Here is a 24,406-nt window from a genome sequence, read left to right on the forward strand (position 1 = left end):
ATGTAAATAATGTTTACCTTGACAATTATAGCCTAAAATACTCACTGAGGGTCTACTCTTCAATTAAAGCTACGATATATAATGGCCTCATTTCTGTGTTAGGTCTTGGAAAGGCTTGATAGGCTAATGTAGTTGTGAAGGAGTTATTGGACTTGGTTTTCTTGTTATTATTGCTATCAGGAAATGTACAACCTAACCCTGGTCCGCCCAGTAGTAGTAGTAGTAGTAGTAGTAGTCAGATCGCTACTCCTGCTGATTTTAAATCTAGGTCTGGGTTGGGATTCATCCACTTAAATGTGCGCAGTCTTTTACCTAAACTAGATTTTGTCCGCATTTTGGCAAGCTCGACTGACGCCGATGTCATTGTTTTATCAGAGAGGTGGCTAAATAAATCTATTTTGGTCTCTGACATATCCTTAAATAGTTACAGTGTATATCGTACCGACCGACTTAATAAAGGTGATGGCGTTGCCATTTATGTGAAGAATAAGTTTAGTGTAACCACATTGGTTTCCAAATCAATTAGTAAACTAGAATTTTTAGCCTTAAATATCGAAGTGGCAAAGGGTCAACAGGTCATGGTGGTGGGCTGTTTCAGACCCCCCTCAGCTGTCAAGGACTCCTTGTCTTCATTGGCAACACTTTTATCTCAACTTGACTACAAGGAAATAGTGCTGACTGGGACTGGTAAACTACAGTGTCAGAGGATTTTAAAAACCTTTGTATCTCTTTAAATGTTACTCAGATTATAGACAGCCCTACTCGCCCTAACATTAAGTCCCCAAATAAATCCTCCTTAATTGATCTCATTTTAACTAATGTTCCCTATAAATACTCATCTGTGGGAGTATTTGCTAATGATTTGAGTGATCACTGTGTTGTAGCAACAATTAGGGACACAAAGGTCCAAAAGGGTAAACCTCGCATTATCATTAAGAGAGACACAAAACATTTTGTGGAGCAGGGTTTTGTACATGATCTGTTTAGTTTTGATTGGGGACAAATCGATCTGTGTGATGATGTTGAAACTGCATGGTCTTATTTTTATCTTGGTTTTATGGAAATTATTGATAGACATGCACCCCTGCGTACATTTAGAGTGAAGGGACGAGACAATCCTTGGTTTTCTGCTGAATTGTCTAGTCTCCTACATGAGAGAAACAAGGCCTGGGCAAAGGCTAGGCAATCAGGCTCAGAGGTAGAATGGCTGCGTTTTAGGCAGCTAAGAAATAGCTTCATATCACAAATCAAAAGTGCTAAGCCTAAGTATTATCTGTCAGTTACCACAAAGAACCTGAATAATCCTAGAACATTTTGGAAAGCCATAAAATCGTTATCCACCGGTGAAATCCGTAATGAGCTACATCCGTGCCTTACCACAGCATCTGGCACTATATCGGACAGGGCCAATATATATTAAATTGTTTTAATGTGCATTTTGTGTCCTGTGGCTCTCTGTTTGATTTAACTCTGCTACTGTGAACACCACAGTCTGTGACTCTGAAAAACGTGGTTTGGAAAACCCTTTCAGTTTTTCTCATTTTTCGATTAAAGTCGTTCATGAAGCGTTAACGAAGTTAGATCCTAAAAAAACGGCTGGTCCAGACAACGTAGAACCTTTCTTCTTATAGATAGCTGCAGATTTTATTGCACCATGCACCTCTTACTTCTCTTTTTAACCTCTCCCTCAGCATGAACACAATTCCAAATATGGAAGTCAGCTTATGTCCTTCCTCTAGTAAAAAGTGGGGAGGCTACTTTATTAAATAATTATAGGCTCATCTCTAAATGATCAGTTCTGGCCAAGGTTCTTGAAAGCCTAGTGAGTGAACAGGTAAAGGAGTTTTTATGTAAAAATGACATCCTATGTAAACATCAGTCAGGTTTCAGAAAGCAACATAGTACCATCACTGCGACAATGAAAGTGGTTAATGATATTGCTTATCTTAGACAAAAAGCAGAGTTGTGCAGCTCTGTTTATTGATCTTTCCAAAGCTTTCAATACCGTCGATCATCATATCTTGAAGCAGAGGCTGGCCAGCATTGGCATATCCAGACATGCAGTGGGGAGGTTTGTGAGCTATCTGAAAGGTCCCAATGTGTTAATTTTGATGGGCTCACTTCTGAGTGGTTAAACATTACAAATGGTGTCTGTTTTAGGTCCACTTTTATTCTCGATCTATATCAACAGCTTTAGTCAAAATGTGGATGAAGAGACTTTACATTTTTATGCTGATGATACCGTGCAGTGTGTCCTAATAAATCCTCCTTAATTGATCTAATTTGAACTAATGTTCCCCACAAATACCCATCTGTGGGAGTATTTGCTAATGATGTGAGTGACCACTGTGTTGTAGCCACAATTAGGGACACAAAGCCCAAAGGGTAAACCTCGCATTATAATTAAGAGAGACACAATACATTTTGTGGAGCAGGGTTTTGTAAATGATCTGTTTGGCTTTGATTGGGGTAAAATCGATCTGTTTGCTGATGTTGAAACTGCATGGTCTTATTTATATCTTGGTTTTATGGAAATTATTGATAGACATGCACCCCTGCGTACATTTAGATTGAAGGGACGTGAAAATCCTTGGTTTTCTGCTGAATTATCTAGTCTCCTACATGAGAGAAACAAGGCCTGGGCAAAGGCTAGGAAATCAGGCTTAGAAGTAGAATGGCTTCGTTTTAGGCAGCTAAGAAATAGCTTCACATCACAAATCAAAAGTGCTAAGTCTAAGTATTATCTGTCAGTTACCACAAAGAACCTGAATAATCCAAAACATTTTTGGAAATCCATAAAATCGTTATCCACCGGTGAAATCCGCAATGAGCTACCTCCTTGCCTTACCAGCATCTGGCACTATATCGGACAGCCACTATGTTAAATTGTTTTAATGAGCATTTTGTGTCCTGTGGTTCTGTTTGATTCTGTTTCTAACTCTGCTACTGTGAACACCACAGTCTGTGACTCTGAAAAACGTGGTTTGGAAACCCTTTCAGTTTTTCTCCTTTTTCTATTGAAGTCATTCATGAAGCGTTAACAAAGTTAGATCCTAAAAAAACGGCTGGCCCGGTCAACGTAGAACCTTAGCACCACCTCTTACTTCTCTTTTTAACCTCTCCCTCAGCACGAACACAATTCCAAAAATATGGAAGTCAGCTTATGTCCTTCCTCTACTAAAAGGTGGGGCGGCTACTTTATTAAATAATTATAGGCCCATCTCTAAACTGTCAGTTCTGGCCAAGGTTCTTTAAAGCTTAGTGAGTGAGCAGGTAAAGGTGTTTTTAAGTATCAGGTTTCAGAAAGCAACATAGCACCATCACTGCGACAATGAAAATGGTGAATGATATTGCTAACATCTTAGACAAAAAGCAGAGTTGTGCAGCTCTGTTTATTGATATTTCCAAAGCTTTCAATACTGTCGATCATCAAATCCTGAAGCAGAGGCTGGCTGGGTGGTTTGTGAACTACTCTCTGAAAGGTCCCAATGTGTCCATTTTTATGGGCTCACTTCTGAGTGGTTAAACATTGCAAATGGTGTACCACAAGGTTCTGTTTTAGGTCCACTTTTATTCTCCATCTATCAACAGTTTAGGTCAAAATGTGGAGGAAGCAACTTTACATTTTTATGCTGATGATACCGTAATGTATTGTGTAAGTCCATCCATTAAGGAGGCTGTTGTTAAATTACAGGCTATTTTTAATATTATTCAGACGCAGCTCTCTGAGTTTAAGCTTCTTTTAAATGTGGATAAAACTAAGGTAATGCTATTTTCAAAAGCCAAAAAGACACCGGAGACAACTTTGGATATTGTTACTACGCAAGGAAAAGTACTTGAAGTGGTTACCTGTTAAATACCTTGGTATCTGGCTTGATGATTGTCTCTCTTTTAAACCTCAGGTCAATAATCTGCTTAGAAAGCTAAGGGTGAAGCTAGGTTTCTTTTTCAGAAACAAGTCCTGTTTCTCACTTGAGGCTAGGAAAAGGCTAGTCTCTGTGACCTTTTTACCTGTGCTGGACTATGGTGATTTGATATATATATATATGAATGCCCATTATACCTGATCAAGTAAGATGCCGCCTATCACAATGCGCAGAGATTTGTTACAAACCTTAAAGCACTTACTCATCACTGTACCCTGTATGCCATGCAGGGAAGTCTGCCATCACTTACTGTTCAAAGACTCAGTCTTTGGTACATGTTCATTTATAAAGCCATGCTGGGTAAACTACCACCTTACATCTGCTCACTGATTTCACAGAGAGTCGCAAGTAGCTGTTGCCTAAGATCACAGGATGTGTTTTGTACAAAGTGCTAGGACTGTTTTAGGCACTAAAACTTTTATGTGCGCAGCTCCTCTGGCACTCTGCAAAACATTTTGAAAAGGAGAATTTTGGTTCCCCTGCATCATTTTAAAGCACAGCTGGATGAAATGATATTTGATACTCCTGGTACCTGTCTTTGTGAATACGTTTGTAAATTGTACCCATGTCATTATGTTGTTTTAAATATATATATATTTAGCCTTTATTTATACAGGTGTAAAATCTCATTGAGACACAAGAGGCGCTTTCACACCGCAGTACTTTTCCCACAAAGGTTCATGAGAACTTAGTTCATCAGAACTCTTTAGTTCTGATGAACTAAGTACAGATCGCGTTCACACCGGAATAAGTCCCTGGAGGTGAAGCCGCTGACGTCACTTGTTCTTCTTCTGCTTTGGGTTTACTGGCAGGCCGCAAACAACTTCACGGCGTATACTGCCGCCCAAAATCCCCGGCCGGAAGTCCCCGAAGCTGCTGGGACTCCNTGTTTGGGCGTTTACAATATCCCCTGCTGTGGAAAAAACTCTCTTGCTTGGTACTGATGTTGCTGGGACAGAGAGATATGCTTTGGCCATGGGTGACAGCAGTGGGTCAAACTGTGCATTGTCTCTCCACCACTTCAAAAACAATACAGTTGTTGCCAAGAAGGTGAGGCTTATTGACAGGGCGAGATATAAATATACTGTTGGTACTTGTCACTGTCTCTAGGTATGTACATGTAGCCCTGTAAATACGATGTCCTTTTGTGTTATCTGTTGTTTTATGTTCATGTTGTAACTTGCTGCCATGTTGGACAGGTCTCCCTTGAAAAAGAGATCGATGATCTCAATGGGACCATCTGGTTGAATAAAGGTATGAAAAAAAAATATATTATTAAAAGAAAAAATATTTAAAACATTTTTTTTTTTTATCGCGGTAGATTTTGTCAGTCTCACGACGGTATTGAGTCATTTATTTACCGCGATATCGCGATATATCGTTACATCCCTACCTTTTATACATGCACTGAAACCCTGAGGTTATATAGACACAACCTGTTGGAGCTGTTTGTCAGCACAGATGTTGAAATCATGTGGAAGGTATAGCCAACTGACTTTACCTTGGTAGCTTCCTAGCCCATCGTCTGTGTATTAACCCATTGAGCCCAAGTGGGAATAAAGATATTAGTTTTCTGAAGATGTTTATATACCATGTGCACAAAACAGGAAGAAAGAATATTGAAGGTTGAGGAAAAGGGTAATGATAAACAAAGATGCCAAGAAAGTGAGACAGCGAGATTCGTGAATTACTCTGAGTAAGTGCTGACGTCAAAGTTGTCAGACAAATGTAGGGAAAACAAGAGACTTGCTGGCAACCTGATTGGTGGTTAACAACGACACACCTCACCAAAACAAAACTGAGTATTTCTGTTAATTGAGTATTGTACGCTGGAAGAGGAAAACTCTTGACAATGTGTGAAACTAGTTCTAAAAACTTTATCAGGTCTAAAAGTTAATTATAAGAAAGTTGTGATGTAGGTGGGTGCTAACAATCTAATTACAGCAAGTGAGTCATGAAATACCTTTCCAGTCTTTCCACAAAATCATATATTTATTCTAGTGAGACAAATGGAAATGAGAAGTTGAGCATGAATGAGCGGTTCAATGTTATGCCTTGTTATGTAATGTAAATCCCACTGACTGATGTTGGTCAGGGCTGGGACGTCTGAATGAAAAACAGTGAGAGATAAACAGAAAAAATATCTTATTTCTTCAAAGGCATTCATCCTCGCTCGAGTGGTTTTCTATCCTGCAGTAGCTTTACGCACAGTACTAGGGCATTTTCTGCATAATGCTTATCCACTGGAAAGAAAGGCTCTTTGAAAGAAGAGGAGAAGGAGTTGACTGAAAAGGGGGGGAACAAATCAAAGAAAATATGCAAGCAAGTAAATGATTAATACGAAAGATGATTAAAAAGGTAAAAGAAGGAAGAACAGTAACAAATAAGACCTGGAGAGGTAGGAAACATGCCACATTATGGATAATCCTCATTAATCTTCTGGGAAACAAGTTGAGAGTAAACATGTAAATTCCACACAAATGATTCACTGACTCTGGACCAATTATTGAGATTTAAAATAGGCTCCGATCACAATAAGAAGATATATTACATCTTCAATAAATGGTTTCTGAATTATTACAGAAACAGGAAATCTGTAACACATGAGGACACTCATTTCTATTCATGACAATATGACATGCAGTTTGTGGAGATTTGGCAGTCAAAAAAAGCGCAAACCAAAATTACTCCAAATTGAAAAAAGTGAATACAACTGCATATTTCAAAGATAAGGTGGTATTTCAATAATGGTCGTATATAGTGGTAATGTCTGGAATATCCCAAACAGGTTTAAAAACAGTGATCGGGAAGAATGTGTACAATGACAACTCACATAGCTAATTGATCCTAATCACATTTCTTTGATATGTTGAAATGAATTCACTCATCTCTTCTACTTTTTACTTTTTGGCACCTGTTGCTGGTCTGAGTCTATAAAGCCCACTGAAACTCTGTTCATTTCTCTGAGGGATGCCTAACACCAGACTGCTAAAGTCAAACTGATTGGAATTAGCTGGTGAGTAAAAACAATACTTACGTTTTAAAAAGAGAAATTCAGAGCATCTGACTGAAGAGTATCACATGACTCTAATCTTCTACTATGCAGTGAATACTGTGCAAAAGGGGGATGTTTCTTATTTAAGAAATTATGAGAGAAACACCTACAAATTTGCCCCATTTGAAAAATAAAGCACAGTAAGCAATAAAAGTGTGTTTCAAAAAATGTGCTGCCCTTGAGGTTAATGCATTATAGTCTGCTGTATTTATTCTCTTGAGAGTATAGCACATAAAACACAAGTTTGGACAGAAAAGTGGATGTGGTAGAAAGTAGTCGTGTACCATTGTGAGTGTGAAGAACCACACAATGAACACAGTTCTAGGGCAAAGGACTGGGACGAGTAGTGTCACAGTCTCTGCATGAACTTTCTGTGGCACATTTAAGAAAAAAAATCACCTTTAAGCAAACATCATTATGACACAGCTGAGGCACTCTTCAAGTTAACACCTCGGGAGCCTTCCAAAAAGATGACAGAGAAATGACAGTCTGCTTTAGAAATACTTACTGCGTCTAAAACCTCCTCAACCAACTTAGTTTATGGGTGTCAATTACACTCCCCCACACGGAAAGGTAGATCAAAAAAAAGAAAAGTACCCCTAATGTTTCTGTGACACTACAGAGACTATGGATGTGACATCAATATTGAGTTGATATCACTCAGAGTTTGTGCCTGAGAGCGAAAGATGTTCTGTGCTCAGCCCTCGACAGCCCGAACTTTACTGAAGATATTTAAACCTCTAAATCTGCCAAACTAGTGGCTGTGGGGGGGAAACAAAGGCAGAGAAATATAACTCAAGGATGGAAAACAGCAGAGAGAGGTCTGACAAAAAGAAGGAGTGAGACAGGAATATAGACAGAGGGGCGACAGACAGAAAGGAAAACAAGATAATGATCTCTCTTCACTGTACCCTCCTGAGAGCGGGAGACAGTAACAGGAAGAGACTTACTTTATTTATTAAGGATGACGGTGGAGTGCCACTTACTTTTCGATGAGGTCTAACGTCACCCCTGGCACCAACTTGGCACTCTTCTGCATACAAAACCTGGGGGGAAAACAGACATGGAAAGCTGGTGTTAAGAGTTGGAGAAAAGCACAAAGCATTAGAACTTTGGGCCTCTACCGTACGCGCTTTACAATGCACGAGAGGGACTATCAACTAATAAAACCTTGAAATGAAAAATTAGAGCCTCAAAGATTACAACCACTGGGCACTTTGTGTTTCGGCAGAGTTGCAGTTACAGGTGAGGCGGCCCGCTGCTGCGGGGGTTATTGTTTACTGTGGGTGGCTGTAAGTCACAGCAGGACGCCTAAACTCATCACACAGCTAGAGGAGAGCAATTAACCCCTGTTACGGAGCCAAGATGGCTCTTCAGTGGTAAAGGTATTCAGAATATGTATCTTAAGACAGACAGTGCAGGAATTTCTGACGCAAATACCTTACATTACTTCAACTTCAGAGAGCTGTCTGAAAATATAACTAACATTTTTATAAATGTTTGCTTTTTGTGTTCGTTGTTGTTCTAAAGCAAAACTCAAATCAACTCTCAGCACTTCAACCAACAAGATTCCAATAGTTTCTTAAACCACCACGTCTTGTTTACCCCCTAACAGCATCCACGACTAAAACTTGAGAATACAGATGTAGCACCTCATTTCAGACTCCAGGTTACAGCCTACGACCTGCCTAAGACCAGTATTGACGAATGTTAAGCCCTCCCACTATTTTCCAAGAGGGCGTTGCCAGAATTTCAATTTCAGGTTTTAACCAGGAGATGGCGCTTCATTCACAAATACAGAAAGACAAGTTTCATGGACTTTCAGTTGTGTTTTGAAGAGCATTTGAACACATCAATATTTTAGATCAACGAAAGCAGTGGTTCTCAACCTGTGGTACGCGTACCACTGGTGGTACGCCAGCTCCCGCTAGTGGTACGTGGAGGAATCTGACATATAACAAATCTTTGTTTTTTTAAATATTACATTTTTATTTTTTATTTTTTTTTTACTTAAAGGAGACCTATCATGCTATATTTGAATAATATATTGTAGGGCCATACCTATATAAGGTATATTTATAAGTTTTCTTTTTCAAAATATCAAACAGATCATGCATTTTAGCCATGCCTCATTTCGCTCTATTTTCCTCTCCTCCACCCTGTCTTTGGATGCAGCTGACCACGCCCCCCTGCAAAGGAGGGGGCCGAGTTACGAGCGTCATGTTACCATGCCGTTACCATGCCACGGCAACCTCTCATTCCCCTGATTAGTGGAGAGTTGGCCATATAGGCGGAGCTCCTCGTCACTGACGTCAGACCATTTTCAAATCTGTAACAGTCTTTTTTAATTTTTTTTATTTAACCTTTATTTAACCAATTAAAAAGCATTGAGATAAAATCTCAATGCGGGATCTGTATCAGATCCCGTTTTTAGAGATTTTGGGTATGGAGACCCAAAATCTCTAAAAACGGGATCTGATACAGATCCCGCATTGAGATTTTATCTCAATGCTTTTTAATTGGTTAAATAAAGGTTAAATAAAAANGTAAAGCCCTCCCTCGGCACGTGCCTAATCCGCTCCAGCTCGGCCCCGCGTCTGGCAGGAGGGCCCCTCCGCACACCTGTGTCCCACTTACAGGATGATCAGTGGCCCCCGTCACCAGGCATGCACCGCGGACCAGGCATTCAGGCTGTAATTTGGGTGTTTTTTTTCAGTGTAGCTTTGAGGACATTATTGGAAACTAATGTACTGAGTTGCGTGAAATGTTGGTGCAGCTTCTGGAGGATAAAAGAAGTTCACATCGTCCTCTCAGGACATCCCGTAAAAACTGCCCTGTCAGACAGTCTGGTGCTGTGGTTGCAGAAACACTACTGTCTTTTTACACAGGATGTAAAAAGAGGGAGAGGGTCGAGATGTGGGGAAACAAGGCCGAACAAAAGAAAGTAGAGCTGCAGTTAGTCCATTATGAGAATAATCATGAGATGCTACCCTTTCAGTAAGATAAATCTAAGTTGTAGCTGTTTTATGGTCAAATAATGCTTATTTTTCATAAGGTAGGAGATTTAAAGACAACTTAAGCTTCAAAATATTTTCCCTTATCTGCAAACTGTCATCATTTTATCCAGATTTCGAAACAAAGGACTCCCAGTAATGAGGATATCGTGTAAAATCTTATCAGCCACTCATCCTTTGTCTGTGAGCGATACGAGCATGATATGAGCATGTTGTAGAGCGGAGGGTATGAAGCTGTCAGCGTAATGTGATATGGGGGAGGGGAGATGGTAGGGCCTGTGATAGATTACCTCACATGCAACTGTAGGAGACCAGTTCTGTGGAGAAAACACAATTGGATGTAGCAATCTGCCTCCTCTCCCTCTGACCGTGGAAGATGCAATTCTCCCTCTGAACAAGGCGGGACTGAGAATGCAGCCCTTATATGGCATCACGGTTCTCCTGCCTCAGTGCGGTTTATCAGTAGCTTGGTGCTTATAAATGTAGAAACAAAATAATTATTCTTCATATTCGTCGTGGCTGTTTGGAGCTCAACAAGATTGACACTATTAGCATATCACAAAAGGATTGTTGTACTTCCCAAACTGAGAGTCTTAAGTAGAAGTGGAATGCAAAACAAGAGATCTTTGAAATAAATGATCACTGTGTGGCAGTGGATGGACAGAGGCATAAAACATGTCTGGTGAGGCTGACTGATTTTGGGTCCAAGCTCTACATTAATAAAGCTATTAGCAAGGGAGGAGGAGGTGTGTATACATTCAATTGCCTCGAGGTAGTGAAATGTCATGCCATGGGTTTGCCATAAAACAGTAATTACTTCAATACTGCTTTGAATTTTTGGGCTCTAATTACTAGATCGCTTTGCATATGAGGGGGTTGCATTTCAGCAATTCAAAGGATATTCCTGTAGCAGTGTGGCGAGGACGCTGTGTACATGTTGGGCTGCAGACTGGAGAAGAGAGAAGGGATCAGGAGGATAATTGCAAGCAGGCAGAGTCCCAGGGGAGGAGTGCAACCCCGTCATCAAACACTCATTCGGGCTGGGCCTCATCCTGTTACAGTCCCCCAGGAGCCAAACTGCACCTGCCCCACTGACTGACAACTACTCAATCCCCCTTCACTTGCCCTCAGGATTACACAAACAGCACCAAAAGCCTCCCAGTGACTAAGTCTGATGCTGCACAAACAACTGCAGGTAGAGGATAGAGGCAGGTTCATGCAGAGAGGAATCCCACCTATGAATGAAATGTCGACACACACATTTTGTCCAATTACCGAGCGCCCCAACAGGCACGTCACCGGAGCAACAGCCATGACCGCCCCGGCTGGTTAGGCATGAGAAAACATGTTCCACGTGGCTGGTGACACAATTGTGTTTTCTGTCAAATTAACATGTGCACCGAGGAGTAGGCGGCGGAAAGCGTTAATGGTTTCCCTCCTCAGCCGGGGAGATAATAATCGGATAGGAGAAACCGAGATTTATTGTAATTGCTGCCACGGGAAGTGTTTCAGACATGGAGCCGCTTCCTGTGATCGAAGCATCAGTGGACACAGAGCCAGAGTACTGAACACATTAAATTGATTCAGACTGTCCATCATGTGCATAAAACTGACGGTCAACACTTTAACCCCCACCCCAACAAACTTCATGCCTGTCTATCATTTCTCCTGAGGAGAGAGGGGGGCTCGAAGTTGCAAGAGGCTGCTGCCTGCTTATATTAACCCTGGCCTACAGTCAGAGGAAGGTGGACAACCTAACAAATGTAATGGTCACCAGTTGGTCATTAAAATAATGAGGACCTTCATGAAGTTGGTCAGACCTCTAATGATGGGCTGCTCCCAGATCTGCTCCATATGACTCATTCCCACCTGCAGAGGCTGGAAGGCACGTTCAGTCTTTGATTTATCCAGGAAAGTCCTTCCTGCTGTAAGGATGAACGTGGATGTATGGACGCCATGCTTTCCTGAATTATTTACCACCTCACTAACAGGCTGCACTTTGTCGATATCCAGAGCGTCGTGTTTGACAAACTGCAGAGCTGCAAAGAGGCGCCACAGACGGTTTCATCACCTTTTTTGTACACTCCGTACAGCTCTGACTTCAGATTGAAGTGTGAGTCATAAAACCTCACAGTTCTGTCACGACTCCCTGGATGTGGCGTTTGGGGCTTGGAGCAGTATATAACATTTAAGTATTGTATATAAGCATCTGTGCATACCAATATACAATTTCCTCTAAACATATGGGATCTAGAAATTACAATCCCACTATAAAGCTTGTAATATGCACTACATATTTCATATTGTATTTTTCTATATTATATCCTACCATTTTGCCTTTCATCGACCTTCCTTGTCCTTTTGCTGAATTCAAGCTGTCATTAGAAGCATTTTTGTTTTAAAAGTCCAATATGCTCTAGAGTTAAACAGTATTGATTTGTCACGATTTAATGCAGGAGCCGGGTCAATAGTTGAATATGTTACATGTAACACTGTTGACCTCGGCGGTGTGGAGGACGACACACTGAGGACAACAGGGTGGGTTTAATATCGCCACAGTTGGTTGTCAAAATGCGTGTTTGTTTCAGTTAGGCCTCCGATCCTTGTTTTTTCTCTACAAGTGAGAGAGGGGTGAGATGCTGCTGACAAGTTTAACAGGCTGATCACACTTTGTGCAGCTACACAACACCTCTCCATCTACACTGCATATCAAGTCAGCACTCTTTGGGAAGACAGACAATGATCCTGGTGTTAGGGATGTACACTCCAGTAATAGCTCTAACATTGCTATTGCCTTTTACCAATTACCAAGCTACAGGGTCCAATACTCTCCCCTGGACTCCAGAGACCTCAGCCATTGATTTACTAATGAGAAACTTGGAGAGAATTGGAGAAGTAACCAATGCAGATAAATGTCCCCTGTGACTGTTAAACTAGATTATTTATTTTCCTCATCAATGTCATTTTTTTTTACTGGTTGAGGAAGAGCCCATTTTCATTATTGATCAATATCAGATTTTCTTTTTAGTAAATGATTATTTTTTTGGTTTACCTTTCACACCTTTTACAAAGATTATTCAGCCATCAGTTCAAACTTAAACAACACAGATGTTCTATCAACTAAAGAAAAAGGCCCAAAATATAAATACAAATGTCATTAAAACTATTTTTAAGAAAAATGACCAAATCTTCCCATTTGAGAAGTTGGAACCATTCAATATTTTAAATAATAAAATGACTTAAACTATAATCATTGTCATATTGAGTAGCTCTCCACCTCTATGCAGATCACATCAACACACAAGGTGAAAAGATGACGAGGAAAGACCAAAACATGACTTTTGGTAAGTTTCTTTTTTATAAAATGATATGAGTATTCTTTACAACACTTTTGACATCAACATACCTCTTCATTAAACACAATATTAGAAGCCATAAAATCACATTTATCTGTTTACATAAACTTTAGGCACAAAGCCGTAATAGCATCTTTTGGTCATCTTAAACATTCTTAAATATTCATATATTTTTAAACATCCTTGCAGATTTCATACAACAAATGAAGAAAGTGTTCAATATTAAATAAAGTCAGGTGGAAGAGCCATCTATTAACTCATGTGGTCCACTCAAACGTGACAATATTAAAGTGTCAGCAAAGTAATTTTGGAGACAATGAGAACAACCAAGAAACATCAAGAGATCACAACACCCTGGTCGTTCACATACATTACTGCATTCCTCGTGTCAAGATGCAACAATATGTCCTGCATCATGAGCACTAAAGCTGGATTCTCCAGACACTGGTAATTTGTTAAAACACACACCTTAATGTTGAGCATCACATGACTCCAAAACAATTACAGTTAGATACAGCAAGCTAGTGTCACATTACAAAACAGGATGTGATGGGTGGCGGCTGGTACACAGAATTTATTGCAGTGCACACCAAACATCAATAAACAATGTCTTCTGAGCAATCGCCTTAAACACTTTTTTGATTTGTCTCACATCACGACTGGCACCTGATTATGAAAGTTCATTTTATTATTTATAATGGCAGAAGACTTATCTAAGAACAAAGCATTGAGCCGGATGAGGACTATCAAGGACAGTGAGGCTGCTGCATCGGAAAACATTGATCTGAGCAAATTCATGCAAACAAACACACACTAAAACTCTACGGATCAACTTCACTCACGCAATTTTTGTCTTATAGTGTATTACAGGCCTCGCCCGACGAGAGGGAGACCTTTTTTGCAAGCAGACATCTCCCTGAAAAGGTACTGTCCATGAAAAATATGGCCTTTTTATATTAATGTTAACACAGATCAACGACCCAAAATTCACAATAGTCTCACAGAAACAGTATACAGGTATATACAGTACATAAAACACACTTGACAAACAGAATATAATCTTGTTCTAGAATACCTAAAGTTTCAGTGCAATCAGAGTGGTTTTTCAGAGAAAGACCCTATATGATGGTCAGCTGCAGTGTCATCTGGCTCATGTTGTTCAAGTAGATTGATGAGGTTTGGGTGCCTAAGGAGAAGTACAACATAGGCCTGCAGCTCTCTGTGCTCTCTGTATAGTGAAGCCCTATAGTAGGTAGATGTAATGAGAGACATATGGTCATCTAATGAGGATTGTTCTGCATTGCAATTTACTACTTCTTTACATTGGCTTTTTGAAACTAGTTACCATTTTACTTGAATACACAGAATGGATTTATCTAAGATAATGTTGTGCAATCTGTGATGGAGAGTCAGACTCACCACATCTGGCGGCTCTAAGAGTAGCCGCGCTCGGAATATATCTTTCCGGCCGGCTCCTGCACATACTCCTCCGTCTTATCCCAGTCCGACACCCACCCTCCGTTGAGCTGCGAGGTGGCCCCGTAGCTTTTAGCGGGGCCCCCCATGGCGCCGTAGCTCTGCGTGATGTCTCCCGTCTCCTCGGCCAGCTCGTCCTCATCAATGAAGCCGCACTTCTCATCGCTGGTTTCTTCAGGGTCGGCCCATGGCTGCTTCTCCCCAGATGCAAAGATCCCATAGAACACCACTCCCCCATAATGCACCAGGGCAGCAATGAGGAAGACGTACTGCCACTCGTCCCGGGTCTAAAGACAAAACAGTTGAGTCATTTCTGAAAACTTGTTTCTGTCGAGCAGTGGATCTTAAAGGTCCCCTATTATACTGTTTTTCATTACTTTATTATAGGTCTCATATATATACAAAACATGTCTCTGAAGTGTTTGGCTCGAAATACCAAACAGATCATTCATTGTAGCATCCCATAAGCCCCTCTGTTTCAGCCCTGTTTCAAAAGTGCTGATTCTCTGTCTTTTATGACATCATAAAGTGGCCAAAATCTGATCAGCTCATTTTCAGACAGGTTTTTATATAAATGGATCAGGACAAAAAGAGAGTGAATCTTTTTTCCTGAAACTTTCAAAATCTCTTTACACAGAGGGGACACATGTTTATGTATAAAAGACATGAAAAGGTGGATTTTGCATAATAGGTGATTCACATGACAGATTCCTGTATCTGTCTGTGCTCATCCCACTGGTTGAAGTGAGTATTTGGACATATTTAAAGTCATGCATCCGATCTGAGTTTAGCTACATCTGAATAAAAATAATCTGATGATGGTTGTGAGGTTGCCAGGCAACTGTTAATATCAAATATCATATGTCAAATTTCATCAAACTACTCCCACTCAGTCCTGATAAAGCTGGACTCTGAGTGTTAAAGACAAAGTGGTGTGAAAACAAGTGTAATGCAATCCTGTCTAACTTTTCTTACATGATAGAAGGGGGGGATTTTAAATTAGGCTTTATTAATGGTACACAATGCCTCTCTTTTCTTTTCCAGTTTACAACATAAACTACTATTTACTACTATTAAAAAAAACATTAAACCACTTTTCAGTTCAAATCTGAATAAACATTCACTTCACTGTACGACTAATGAATGTCTCACCTTGTTCTTTGTCATGGCTCCCACGATCAGAGGGCAGACCATCCCTGACAGAGTTCCCACCCCGTTGGATATTCCCATGAGGATGCTGGCATAGCGAGGAGCGATGTCCAGATGGTTGACGTTGAAACCTTGGCAAAAATAAAGCAGGTATTTTAAGTTTTTGGCTATGTTTTTGGCTATTTTTGGCTATTTGGCTATTATAAAGTCATTAGAACTATAATCCATTTAGCTTTGAGACTCACCTGATATTGCAAATCCACTAAAACCCACCGCTAGAACTAAGAAAGAGATGGCCACCCCCTTACTGTGAGAAAACCCGACCACCAACAAGAAAGTGGCCTCCATACCGAACCCTAGAAACAACAAGAAGAGAGTTCAACGATCAGGAACACCTTTATAATTGTATGGTAACAGACAGAGCTGATTATCAATGCCTTACCTCCGCAGTTCATGATCTTCCGGACCATGGTGGTGGACATGATGTTGTGAGTCCGCAGGTAGTCGGCTAACATGCCTCCTAACGGCACGATGATGGTCATGACCAAGTGAGGCAGCGCTGACACTATTCCAACCTGAGAACCCATCAAACACTTTGTCTGAAGCAAATGTGACAACTACAGAGAAACTGTCAAAACAAAAGTGATTCTTCTTTCTATTCTCGGACCCAATCTTTGTGTCCGTTTCAACCTCTGACTGCAGCCTCACATCTGAGCAATAATTCACCTGCAGTAATCACAGCAGCCCGTCCTGAGCCACATTACATCTGCCAAACCATCATGCATCACACTCTCCAGCGAGGGTAAAGATTACACTCATTTACTCATGGACAGCAGGTTTCAGAAATGTAGCAAAGCCCTTTCCTTTTCAATAGGTTATTCAAATGTTACGAGATAAATAACACAATTTCTTTCAAAAAAGTTACAAATATTAAGAGTTTATATTTTGTCACATTAACCAAGCTAAAGTATCATTCTTTTGGATTTATGTTTCTGATTTCTGGTTTCTTATAGCTCTGTTTTTGGTCCACACCAACTTCTACCTAATGCTTTACTACGTTCAGTTTACTGTGTCTATCTGCAGTTTGGTGTTGACCCTATGGCGGCCTTTAGAGTTTTAACACTGAAAACAGATACCTAAAGAGAGTGAACCAAAGCAGCACAGTTGTTGGACGGACAAACAATTAGCTAAAACTCATAGAGCTTTGTAAATTCAAAGAGTAGCCCCTTTAATATTTGTGTTCCTTCTGCAACCTAATTTAATCCCAATATGGATTAACACTTCTCAAAATCTAGAGTAACATTTTTTTGAACATCAGAATATATACTCCATGGCAGAATAAGACAGATCGTCATTAGCATCAAAAACATTCAAAATGTGTATTGTATACCAATTGAACTGCCCTGAAATTAAGCAATTCATATGTTAGACAATCTTAGCAATGTTTGATGTTTTTCCTGAGACCAAGCATTATTAGGGATTTGTTTACCTTGCTGATTTCAAATCCAAACACTTCTTCAAAGTATGCAGGCTGGCTGATGAGGAGCAGATAAAAGGTCCAGCTCCTGCAGAAGTTGGCCACGATGATTGCATAGACGGGCATGGAAGTGAAGAATTTCTTCCAGGGGGTCTTGTATTTCTGTTCAAACAAACAGACAATCAGCTGGGCTGTACAGCACGTGGATTATTGGTACAAATGAATTAATACAGTTCGAGATCTCACCTCCATCGCTCCCATCAGCTGTGCACTTTCCCCGATGCTCTCCTCGATGTAGCGGCGCTCCTCGGTGGTGATGGTCGGGTGCTCCGCTGGGCTCTCATAGGACACCAAGACCCAGAAAATGTACCAAAATATCCCAAAGCATCCTGAACAGATCATTAGTCAGTCATTACATGCTGTGCAGCCAAACATTACTCAGGGCTTAAATTATAATGGAGACCCCAAAGTCAGCAAAGATACCAAATATCTGTAATAATGATGAACAACATATTTAAAATACTTAATAAGAGTCTTGGATTTAAATATTTCACTCACACACATTCTTTTTTATTTTCTTCAAATTGATTATCCATATTGTAATTGTATTATGTTGATCTATCCTGTACACACAACATCTATTGCACATATGTCTGTCATAGGAGAGGGATGCCTGCTCTGGGGGAATTTCTTTAGTTGAAGCAAGGGTCTAAAAACAATCAAATGTGTGTATCGTGATACAAATAATATTGACTTGACAAAGATGATTTTTCAAACCTAAAATATATAATTAAAAGGGGGAATATATTTTAAAGCTAGACAGGATGTAACTGACAGTGTTTCTGGCTGCATGGGACAGCAATAATAACAATAACAATTAATAACAATTATGGGACAATAGCTGCTATAGCATTAGGGACACAGCCTGCCTGTCATACCAGACCCTGTAAATCTCTAACAGCAAAACTCCTGAAGCTATTGGAGTTCAAAAAGATATAAGAAGAACTTTATTTTTAATTTGTAAGAAAATGTTTGTGTGCTTTTAATACAGTTACACTCACCATACACATAGAAGACAGAGGACCAGCCAGTGTACTGCACCAGGATCCCCGCCAGAGGCATGGCTATCACTGCACCAGCATAGGATCCTGAACAAGAGAAAAACATTACGACCAGGCAGAATCTGATCCGGCTGTTTATTCAGAGAGCAGCGTTGTCCCAGTTTATGGTGACAAATGTGTTCAGTACATGTTTGCATACATTTCAGGGGCAATATTTTTTAAGTGTATAAGGTAACATGATGAGTTAATCTATAAGGAGAAAACAGAAACATGACGATATGTGTAGACTTTTTTACCAGCGAAGGAGATGGTTGCCAGACGACTTCTCTCCAGCGGTGGAGCCCATTTACTCCAGATCCCGTGACAGGCTGGGTAAGTCACTCCCTGCACGAAGACAAATGATATTACAGTCACAGTCTGAACACACAGAGATCATTTTATATTAATATGTCTTAATCAATCTGAGGCAACTCATCTTTCTGTATCAATATATTCTACATCTATTTTTCCACTTTCATTCAATAGAATTTACATAATAAAACTGATTCTGCCTGATTGACGTGGTCCGTTCTCATTTGCAAAAGACAAATTGTAGTTAATAATAACAAACAAACTGACATGCATTGCAGCTGACCTTTCTAATAGAGACTAATGGGTTAGGTGTGAGTCAGTGCAGACTCAGGATGACTGCCCACTTCGGGGGGGAAAACCTGAGTCGCGCCTATTAAATCTTCATTATGCACTAAGTGGCATACAATGAACTATTGATAGACACAAATTGCTGGGGCTTGCAGTGGGAGACACCCTGAAATGCTAATGTTTAATTTGCGGTAATAAGTCGATGGGTGCTGAATGCAGGCGGCTCCCTCTCTATGGTCATGAGCTGCTATTGAAGCGCCAGCACGCAGCAAAACAGAATCACAAAGGAGGATGACCTTCAGTCTGATAATAGCCTACCTCCATGAAATGTTTTCTTGTCTGTTGAGTTGTGGGAGCCGCCCGAATCGAGGGCTTTTTTATCTCTTTTGTTCTGTGTGTTTCTATGTGAACATGGAGCTAGCTATTTAGGCCAGGTAAACCAACACACATAAGCCCTGCTATTCATTATATTCTGTTAGCTTTGTGTGGACTAATATGATAATTGTATACAGTATAATGACATGGATCTTTTTCATAATGGGCTTCATTTTCCAGTGCAAATTTAAATAGAGAGGCAGGGAGTTTATTGTGAACAAGAGGATTTCTGAAAAGTGTGGTCAAATACAGAATGTCAGGACAATTTCATTAGGGGTCGAGTTTGGCTCTCAGCTTGATAATGAGGCATCAGTTTAGAGTATTTTAAAGGTCAGGATCTGATGTGCAAACTGTGTATCCGTACCTCCACCAACCCTTGTAATATCCTCACAAAGATTACACATCCATAGTGCGTCCGGGCGGCAGAGGGAATGAACATGTTCAGGATGGATGTCAGCACAATGGCAGCCCCGAAAACCCTGGATAAACATTGTGTAGGGATTATTTCGCAGAATATTATCAAAACAACACATTCACACACAGCACATTCATTCGAAATACATGACAGCAGTATTGTTTCAGACACTTCAAACACAATAAAACATCAGATATGCAATACATAAACATACGCTGTTCTACTGTATAATTCTTTACTACTGGAGCAAAAAACACTGCTGTGGTAGATGGATCCTAATTGGATGCTACACACACACACACACACACACACACACACACACACACACACACACACACACACACACACACACACACACACACACACACACACACACACACACACACACACACACACACACACACCACACAGGCAGTTATTCAGTTTCCAGGGCAGTGAGGACAGGAGGTGTTTGCAGCAGAAGGCTCAGCTGACTTGGCATGATGAAGCTCTTCAAATATTTGCATCTTATTTTGGCTCCATTTCCCTCATGAGAAAGATAAATGTCATATTATCTATATGAACAAGGCCTTATTGGACATTTGGTTACCTTTTTAAAGCATCAATATTATAACATGATTTTGCATCAGGTATTTGACAGATTGTTGTTAAAATGTGTTTTTTCTTCTAAAATTTTTTTACATAAACATTTCCCTTTTTTGCATTCTGTTCCTTGTCTAATTGTAGCTGACTAATCATCTGTTGATAAAATAATGGGAGAGGCTGGATAATGCCATTGAAATCATTATACAACCATTACTTAGACCCACATTTCACACTTTGGCTGGTGCGGTTGCCATGCCTCTGAACATAAAGGATTAGACACGGTGGTCCCATGGGAGCTCATTAACACGAGGAGGCACGCCTGGTGGGCATCAGCCAAATCCCCTGTAAGGTCAGACTCCTCCCGTCAAACCATCAGATATCCAAATATTACACCTACATTTTCATTGTAAATTTCAATAATCGTTCATTTATACAACAATAAAAACTGGTATTTAGAAATCTATTTCCTCATACAAGTGTCTATCGTAGATTTTTTTCCAGATATCGCTTGAAGTTACCTGTTAGCAGCCAGTCTTGAGGAGATATATCCTCCTGGTATCTGAGTCACTATGTAGCCCCAGAAAAACGATCCATGAATCATCCCCACGGTCTCTGGGTCCCAGTTGAATTTTGCTTTCTTTCACACACAAAAAAACAAACATAATTAATTTAATTTAAATGAAGAGCTTTGAAATCTTTGAAGAGACAACATTTTATATAACATGATCGATCAACGAATTAAAGCACAACAGTATCAGCTTTTGAAAACATTAAAAAAGGAAAGGCAACATACATCTTTTAACTCATAAAACATAAAGGCTTATTAGCACAATAAATACAAAGTAAAAGCACATGCTCAATGGAGGTTCTCCAGGGTAGTTTAACCCTCCTCTTGTGTTTGGGTAATCTGACCGATTTACTCTTGTAAACTGTGTTACACCGTCGATGGTGTTCTTACAAAAATGACCGCCATAGGAAGTGAATGGGGAACCCCAATCAAAAAGTAGCCTACACTAATACAAATCCACAAAATGTTATTTTTGGAATACATTTTCAGTGTCTATTCTTTGCACTGCAGCTATTCATAGAAACCAGTCTGAGACACTGTTCACAGCTTTATGGGGTGTTAAATAGCATTTGGTGATGATTAATATTTTTTATTTTAATGTAAGAGCAGTTAAAACAGACCGGGAACACCAAATTAAGGGGGAGAGACGAACACGACATAATATCATGAGTCTATTGGTGGCCCTCATCTTAATAAATATGTGGAGTGGGGGGGCGGGGTTTTCAGGCACCTCTAAGATGACGATCTTGCCGTCCTCATGGATCGTGCTGTTATTGACCATGCTGACGATGGCCACACCCAGGTTACACCGGATACCGAAGGAGATGCAGAAGCCCAGGCCGCTCAGCATAGCGATGATGTATCTGCGCGGGGCCCCAAAGCACGTGCAGTCACACAGGGGGGTCTTCCTCTCCTGCTCCTCCGTGGGTCTCCCATCCTCCGTCAGCTCGATGCCCTCAGTGGTCTGCTGACGCTTTTCCAACCGCCTGCACGACACGTTTATAAATGTTGACACTTGGATTTATGAAACCAAACATCCATGCACGTTCAGCTGAATTTAAAGGAGCTATAACTATCCAAATGGAAATGTGAGATTTCGTTGATTTTCTGCGAAAAAAACACACTATTAATACAAATGCATTTATTCATATGCCTCTTAGGACGTTTGCATCTTGGAAATAAGCTTTTATTTTTACTCTGTGCTCTTGTAACGAAAAACCTTTAAAATGTCACATTTTCTGCATTGAATTTGGCTCAGGCCCCTCAAAGCCTGCTCCCTTTTACACGAAGTCAACTACCTTTTTTCGTTTCGTGCGGAAATTCTCAATGATTCTGTAAAATAAATACTTGTTGGCAAACGAGGAAAGAATAACCTTCATACCGCATTGCAGCATTATCAGCATCCTCGTTGTTTAGAGTTAATTTCTCCCTTTTATTGTATTAATTAGATCTTAAAAATGTGGCTTTGGCTTTCCGATTTGTCTTTCAATGCAAATGTGTACGAATAATTATAAGGTTCATTTAGAAAAACTAAACATTGAAAGGTGAAGGCCTCATCCAGTTAAATACCAGGCCTGCTCCATCTTAAATGAAACGAATAGATTTTTTTGTAATGCTTCCAGTCACGTTTTTGTGTTGCAGCATGGAATCAAGTTCAACGACAGAAAGACATTCAAAGATTTTAAAAACAAAACTGTGTGAGCCTGCACAAGTGTTCATATAGGCGTATTTTATAAAAGATACGTGTTTCCAGATGATTTGTGTAAAAAAACCGTATTTTTCGGCTTCATGTTCAACTGAAAGGAATTTTATTCGCATTTCCCATCAGAGTGAATAAATAATTCAATATAATATGTGTGAAAACGTCACCCTGCTTCCTGACCGTGATTTTAAATTAAAAATGTTTGCTTTGCAGTCTGATTTTTGCTTTGGATTACATTCCATTTATGTCCTTCTGACAGTATAAATAATAAAGTGAGTCAATTGATATGAAGTCAATCGATCTTGGATTAATACACATGGATACATAAGGTAATATATATCCTCCGACCTTGTGTCACGACTCGCTCTGTTTCATTAATTATTAAAAAAACACCCACAGCAGCTGGTGGAGGGGATCATCCTCCAGGGAAATATCTGATCCTTAAATATTCGGGCCACACGACTCTGCCTTTAGCATCCTGTCCGTGATTCATCTCATAAAGAAGAGATTTCCCTCTTGATTTCATTGTAAAATAGCAATAGCATTATTAGTACAGATGTTACGCTTGATTTTAACATCTGGGTATTTTTCTATTTTATAACAGATATAATTCTCATGATTACATTAGAAATTGGGAATGTGTTCGCCTTACCTGTAAATCTTTCCCAGGGCCTTTCCTGCGATCTGTTTTATTCCCTCCTTAGTGGTAGGGGCAGGTTTCTCCATGCCAGGCTCCATATCCAAAATATCTTTAAAAATCTACAATACTATAACAAATGGAAGAGCTGCTTAATGAGCATATTGTTAAACAAATAATCCAAATAACGTGCTGCTGTCTTTCAAGCAGAAAACGTCTCGATGTCCTGAAAAGATGAGCAGGAAAATGGAGAAAGATGGGGGAACACGTTCAGTCGGAAAGGGCTGGTTTCACAGTCACAAAACAGCAGTCAAATAAGTCCGCTTTTGCCTTGCGCAGTGTTAATCCATGCAGAGCCATTTTAAGATCCAGCCAGCGATAAGAAAACAGCAACACAGAAAATGGAAAGTTGGATTATTTTGTGAGTATTCTTTGAGAAATCGAGATGGGAAAAAGTGGACAATCTTCGGTATGTGCACGTCGGTGGAGCTCTGGTCTAATCTGAGGTGAGGATCTCCGGTGAGGCAGCAGCCGGTTCAGCACCGCGGACAGCGCACAGCTCCTCCACCTGTCAGCAGCTCCGCGCAGCGCCCCTCCTCCTGCCGCTTTTCTCCCCTAATTCAATTACTAGCCTACTTAAAAAAATACAAGTTAAAGGCGAGAATTACCACTTAAACAACCACTGTCATTCACAACATTTTTAACTGAATTAAAAACTATTCAGGATGAGAGCAGACCCCTTATCAATCACTTGCAGCAGCAGGCACTGAACAATGATCCCCTCCTCCCTCCATATCCGACTGATTCTCGGTTTTTTGTTTGATTTACTACTCTCACATTGTTAAAACTTAGGGGAAACATTGCAAAGCTTTAATTTCACTAAATTGAATAAACGGAGTATTGTATTGTTGCTCACGTAATGAAAGAAAGACGCTATTCACATGCATGTTTTAGCCTACAGTATATGAAAT

At 40.1% G+C, this 24,406-nt stretch overlaps 1 protein-coding gene across 1 annotated transcript; it reads right to left on the reverse strand.

Moving 5' to 3' along the window:
* Window positions 1-13,341: 13,341 nt before the first annotated feature.
* On the reverse strand, window positions 13,342-24,011 carry slc17a6a (solute carrier family 17 member 6a). Its single transcript, XM_010793311.1, has 12 exons — window positions 23,451-24,011; window positions 21,827-22,082; window positions 21,047-21,165; window positions 19,893-20,007; window positions 18,811-18,898; window positions 18,515-18,601; window positions 17,700-17,842; window positions 17,466-17,615; window positions 16,419-16,551; window positions 16,222-16,332; window positions 15,980-16,107; window positions 13,342-15,114 (listed from the first exon to the last, which is right to left on the reverse strand). Exons 1-12 carry the CDS (start codon window positions 23,534-23,536, stop codon window positions 14,785-14,787), a joined length of 1,746 nt encoding a protein of 581 aa, XP_010791613.1. The 5' UTR covers window positions 23,537-24,011; the 3' UTR covers window positions 13,342-14,784.
* Window positions 24,012-24,406: the final 395 nt, after the last annotated feature.

The sequence above is a fragment of the Notothenia coriiceps genome, unplaced genomic scaffold (genome assembly GCF_000735185.1).
Source record: "Notothenia coriiceps isolate Sejong01 unplaced genomic scaffold, NC01 NC01_scaffold00037244, whole genome shotgun sequence".
NCBI classification, from domain to species: domain Eukaryota; kingdom Metazoa; phylum Chordata; class Actinopteri; order Perciformes; family Nototheniidae; genus Notothenia; species Notothenia coriiceps.

What these genes read in the sequence shown, in the direction of transcription:
- slc17a6a (XM_010793311.1), bottom strand. Translation starts at nt 23,536, where the DNA reads ATGGAGCCTGGCATGGAGAAACCTGCCCCTACCACTAAGGAGGGAATA. An exon ending in GCCCTGGGAAAGATTTACAG is followed by an intron (nt 22,083 to 23,450) that starts GTAAGGCGAACA and finishes CGTGTCGTGCAG; the next exon opens with GCGGTTGGAAAAGCGTCAGC. An exon ending in TAGTGGATTTGCAATATCAG is followed by an intron (nt 16,108 to 16,221) that starts GTGAGTCTCAAA and finishes ATTTTTGCCAAG; the next exon opens with GTTTCAACGTCAACCATCTG.